This window comes from Vipera ursinii (assembly GCF_947247035.1).
Source record: "Vipera ursinii genome assembly, chromosome: Z".
Classification (NCBI taxonomy): Eukaryota; Metazoa; Chordata; class Lepidosauria; order Squamata; family Viperidae; genus Vipera; species Vipera ursinii.
Window position 1 is genome coordinate 126,129,121 of NC_139517.1, and position 4,919 is coordinate 126,134,039.

A 4,919-nucleotide genomic window follows, 5' to 3' on the forward strand; every position below is an offset into this window, starting at 1 on the left:
ATAGAATAGAATCTGGAAGGGACCTTGGAGGTCTTCTAGTCCAGCCCCCTGCCCATGCAGGGGAACCTATACCATCTCAGACAAGTGACTGTCTAATCTCTTCTTGAGTGATTTCTGGAGGCAAGCTGTTCCACTGGTTGATTGTCCTCCCTGTTAGGAAGTTTCTCCTTAATTCCAGGTTGCTTCTCTCTTTGGTCAGTCCCCCACCATTGTTTCTCGTCCTGTCCACTGGTGCTTTGGAGAATAACGTGACGCCCTCCTCTTCTTTGTGGCAGCCCCTCAAATACTGGAAATACTCGAATTTGGCAACCTGCTTTGGTCAGCATAGTCCACTTAGGCAGTTCAGATCCCAAGCTGGGATTTTTCTCCCGGCCTTTGACCGTTGTCCTCTTCTTGGCCAGCCTGGCTGGTCAACACCTCTAAGGCCTGACCTCAAGCCCTGAAACTAGATGCTAATTTGTCCGGCAGCGGTGGGCACCGTCAGAATTAGCCTGCATCTCTGCTGGATGTGAATAAGGCTATTCTTCCTTCTGAGACGGCAAGTATGAAACCGTAGACCTCCAGAGGCAAAACCTAATACTTGTGTGACCGGCTCACCGCAGTCGGCGTTGGTGTCTCCTGTATCTGGGCGCTGCAAAATGAGGAACGCAACTTGGAGCTTAAGGGGGAAAGTCCTTTGGGTCCTTGGCACAGACAGTAATTAAAAACGGAGATAGTTGAGCTTGGAAACAAGCAAAATCCTTTCTATTTCAGGAGCCGGGGGGGTGTGTGTCTCGGGGAAGGGGCCACGGACCATGGAAAAATCAGCGTGGGACCTCCGGGGTGGGAAGGCTAATCCCTCTTGGAGGGGCTGGGCTGCATCTCTCTTTCAGTGGCGAAGCAAGAAACCAGGGTCAAAGACGAACGTGTGAACCTGAGACTTGGAAATTTTACCAATGGAACAGAAGTTGCCTCCAGATGTTGTGGGAGCTTCATGACGGGAAGCTTTCAAGAAGAGAGAGGACAGCCATCTGTCAGAAATGGGGCAGGGTTTCCTGCTTGGATGGGTGGGGGTTGGACTAGATCACCTACAAGGTCCCTTCCAGCTATTCTATTCTATTCTATTCTATTCTATTCTATTCTATTCTATTCTATTCTATTCTATTCTATTCTATTCTATTCTTTATTCTAATCTGTTCTATTCTATTCTATTCTATTCTATTCTATTCTATTCTATTCTATTCTATTCTATTCTATTCTATTCTTATTCTTATTCCATTCCATTCTATTCCATATTCTATTCTATTCTATTCTATTCTATTCTATTCTATTCTATTCTATTCTATTCTATTCTATTCTATTCTATTCTTTATTCTAATCTGTTCTATTCTATTCTATTCTATTCTATTCTTTATTCTAATCTGATCTGTTCTATTCTATTCTATTCTATTCTATTCTATTCTATTCTATTCTTATTCTTATTCCATTCCATTCTATTCCATATTCTATTCTATTCTATTCTATTCTATTCTATTCTATTCTATTCTATTCTATTCTATTCTATTCTATTCTATTCTTTATTCTAATCTGTTCTATTCTATTCTATTCTATTCTATTCTATTCTATTCTATTCTATTCTATTCTATTCTATTCTATTCTATTCTATTCTATTCTATTCTTATTCTTATTCCATTCCATTCTATTCCATATTCTATTCTATTCTATTCTGTTCTGTTCTATTCTATTCTATTCTATTCTATTCTATTCTATTCTATTCTATTCTATTCTATTCTATTCTATTCTTATTCTTATTCTGAGTTATAGACATGGAGAGGATGAGTCATACCAGCCCTCCGAGGTAGTCCAAAGAGGATACAGGCAGATCCTCGACTTACGACCACAATTGAGCCCATCATTACTGTTGCTAAGCGAGATGGTTTTTGAATAAACTTTCCTCCCCCCATTTGAAGATCTTTCTTGCCACGGTTGTTAACTAAATCACTGTGGTTGTTAAGTTAGTCACATGGTTGTTAAGTGAATCTGGCTTCTCCCATTGACTTTGCTGGTCAGAAGGTCGCAAAAGGGGATCACATGACACTCCTGTCATAAATATGAATCAGTTGCCCCATGGCTGAATTTTGAACAGGTGACCGTTGTAATGCTGAGATGCTTGTAAGTGTGAAAAACAATCTAAGTCCTTTTTTTCAGAGCCATTGTAACTTTGATCGGTCAATAAACAGTTGTAAGTCGAGGACTACCTGTGCATGCTCCAATGCGCTCCAGATTGTCCTTGACTTACAACCATTCTCTTAGTGACCATTTGAAGGTACAACGGCAGTCAAAAATGTCACTTAGGATCAGTTCTCACATTTACGACGGTCGGAACATCCCGGGGTCACCCAATTCCCTTCTGCGATCTTCCCAGCTAGATTCTGACAAGCAAAGTTAATTTGGGGAAGCCAGATTCACTTAACGACCGTGTGATTCAGGTAACAATTGTCATGATTTGCTTAAAAATTGTGGCAGAAAGGTACACAATCTTGGCAGAGTGAGTTGCCACATGTGTGTGTGTGTGTGTGTGTGTGTACACATATATAATATACACACATACACACATACACACACATGTATGTATGTGTATATGTGTGCATATATTTGTCTGTGTACACATATCTATATATAATATATACACACACACACATGCACACACACATTATATATATATATATATATATATATATATATATATATATATATACACACACACACACACATATGTATGTATATGTATATGTATGCATATGTGTGTGTATATGTATATATATATGTGTGTGGTGTGTGTGTATTATACAGTATATATATGTGTACACACACATATATGCACACATATACACATACATACATACATATGTATGGGCGGGGGGAGTCTGTCTCCTTATTCCTCCCATTTATCCTCTCTCTCCCCCCCACTCACACACACACACACACACAAGGGGTTTCCGGCACGGGCAGATTTGCAGAAAACCTGCTCCACACACCTGAAGCAGCTTTCCTTTCCAAACTTTGCAGATGGGCTGGAAAACCGCAGGGAATTGAGAGGGAATGTCACGTTTGGAAGTTCAGGACAGATTTTTCCAGCGCTCTCAACACAGGTAGTTCTCAATTTACAACTATTTGCTTAGGAGGAGTTCAGAGTTACAACAGCACAGGAAACGACTTATGACTTTTTCACACTATGACACTGTGGCACGCCCACGTTCACGTCATCAAAATTCGGACGCTTGGCAACTGACTCATATTTACGACGGTCACAGTGTCCTGGGGTCACGTGATCCCCTTTTGCGACCTTCTGACAAGCAAAGTCAATGGGGAAGCCGGATTCACTTAACGATTGTGTGAGTAACTTAACAACTGCAGTGATTCACTTAGCAACTGTGTCAAGAAAGATTGTAAAATGAGGCAAGATTCATTTAACAAACGTCTCCTTTGGCAACCGAAATTTGGGGTTTGGTTGTGGTTAACATTCCCATTAATAATAATAAATAACATTAATAATAGTGATGGTGATATTTTAATAACAATCATGAGATCAGTCATAACAATTATGGCCATTAATAATAATAATGACATTATTAGTAGTGATGTCAATAATTATGACATTATGAAATGTAGATAGATGGAGAGAGAGGGAGAGATGGAAGGATAGACAGATGGAGAGAGAGAGAGAGAGAGAGAATTTGCCAAGGTCTATAGTCTTCATTACCATTGTACACCAGCATATTAACATACACAAAAAAAAATCAAACGTAGGTTTTTAAAAGAAGGATAAGGAAGCAAAATAGGAAGCTATTTTAACATTGTGTTAATTCTTGACCAAGAGCTGCCAAAAGATAGAGACAGACTAATTGATAGATGATAGATAGATAGATAGATAGATAGATAGATAGATAGATAGATAGATGATAGATAGATAGATAGTTTTAGAGAGATAGATGATAATATAATAGATAGAGATAGAGATAGATGATAGAAAGATGATAGATGATAGATAAATTTAGAGAGATAGACGATGATAATATAATAAATAGAGATAGAGATAGATGATAGATAGACGACACATTTAGAGAGATAATGATAATGTAATAAATATAGAGATAGAGATAGATAGATAATAGATGATAGATTTAGAGAGATGGGTGATAGATAATATAATAAAGATAGATAAACACAGAAAGACAGATAAATGGATGTAAAGAGAGCATAGATATAAGATAGATAAATAGATAGATGATAGATAGATAAGGTAGATGATAGATTTAGAGATGATGATAATATAATAAATAGAGATAGATAATAGATAGATGATAGATAAATTTAGAGAGATAGTTGATAGATAGATGAGAGAGAGAGAGAGAGAGTTAGAGAGAGAGAGACGGACCATTTCCAGAAGCTGTGGCTTTTAAAAGTGGGGTCTGATTCCATAGCCCATCCTCCCCAGCTCTCACGGCTGGTTCTGGACTATCCAGCCCTGACTGTCCCATAAACCTGGGGCAGCCACTGTTCGGCCACAAAGCTGTCAGCACCCGGAGGAGTGTCACATTTTCCAAATGGTTGGTAACCTGAGCTTGTCCTTCTGATTCTCTTTCTTCCTCCATGCCAAGAGACGAAGGCCCAGGTCAAGATCTGGTTACTGACCAGATCCCATCTTGAGGAAGGCCCGAAAAGTGGAGCAGGTCAGCCTCTGACTTTCTTACAGGCCTGGCAATCAATACGGATAGTCCTCTACTTGTGACCACAACCGAGCCCCAAATTTCTCTTGCTAAGCGAGACAATTGTAAGTTTTGCCCTGTTTTATGACCCTTCTTGCCACAGTCGTTACGTGGATCACTGCAATTGTTAAATTTGTAACACGGCCGTTAAGTAAATCTGGCTCCCCCTTT

The 4,919-nt window shown here is 39.3% G+C and overlaps 1 protein-coding gene across 1 annotated transcript in view; it reads right to left on the reverse strand.

Moving 5' to 3' along the window:
• Positions 1 to 445: 445 nt before the first annotated feature.
• Positions 446 to 4,919, reverse strand: part of WNT9A (Wnt family member 9A) — a gene marked incomplete at both ends in the record, with an annotated part of 49,352 nt that continues 44,878 nt past the window's right edge. The window contains 1 exon segment of the mRNA XM_083378729.1: positions 446 to 631. Within this exon segment, the coding sequence (XP_083234855.1) occupies positions 446 to 631 (186 nt within the window).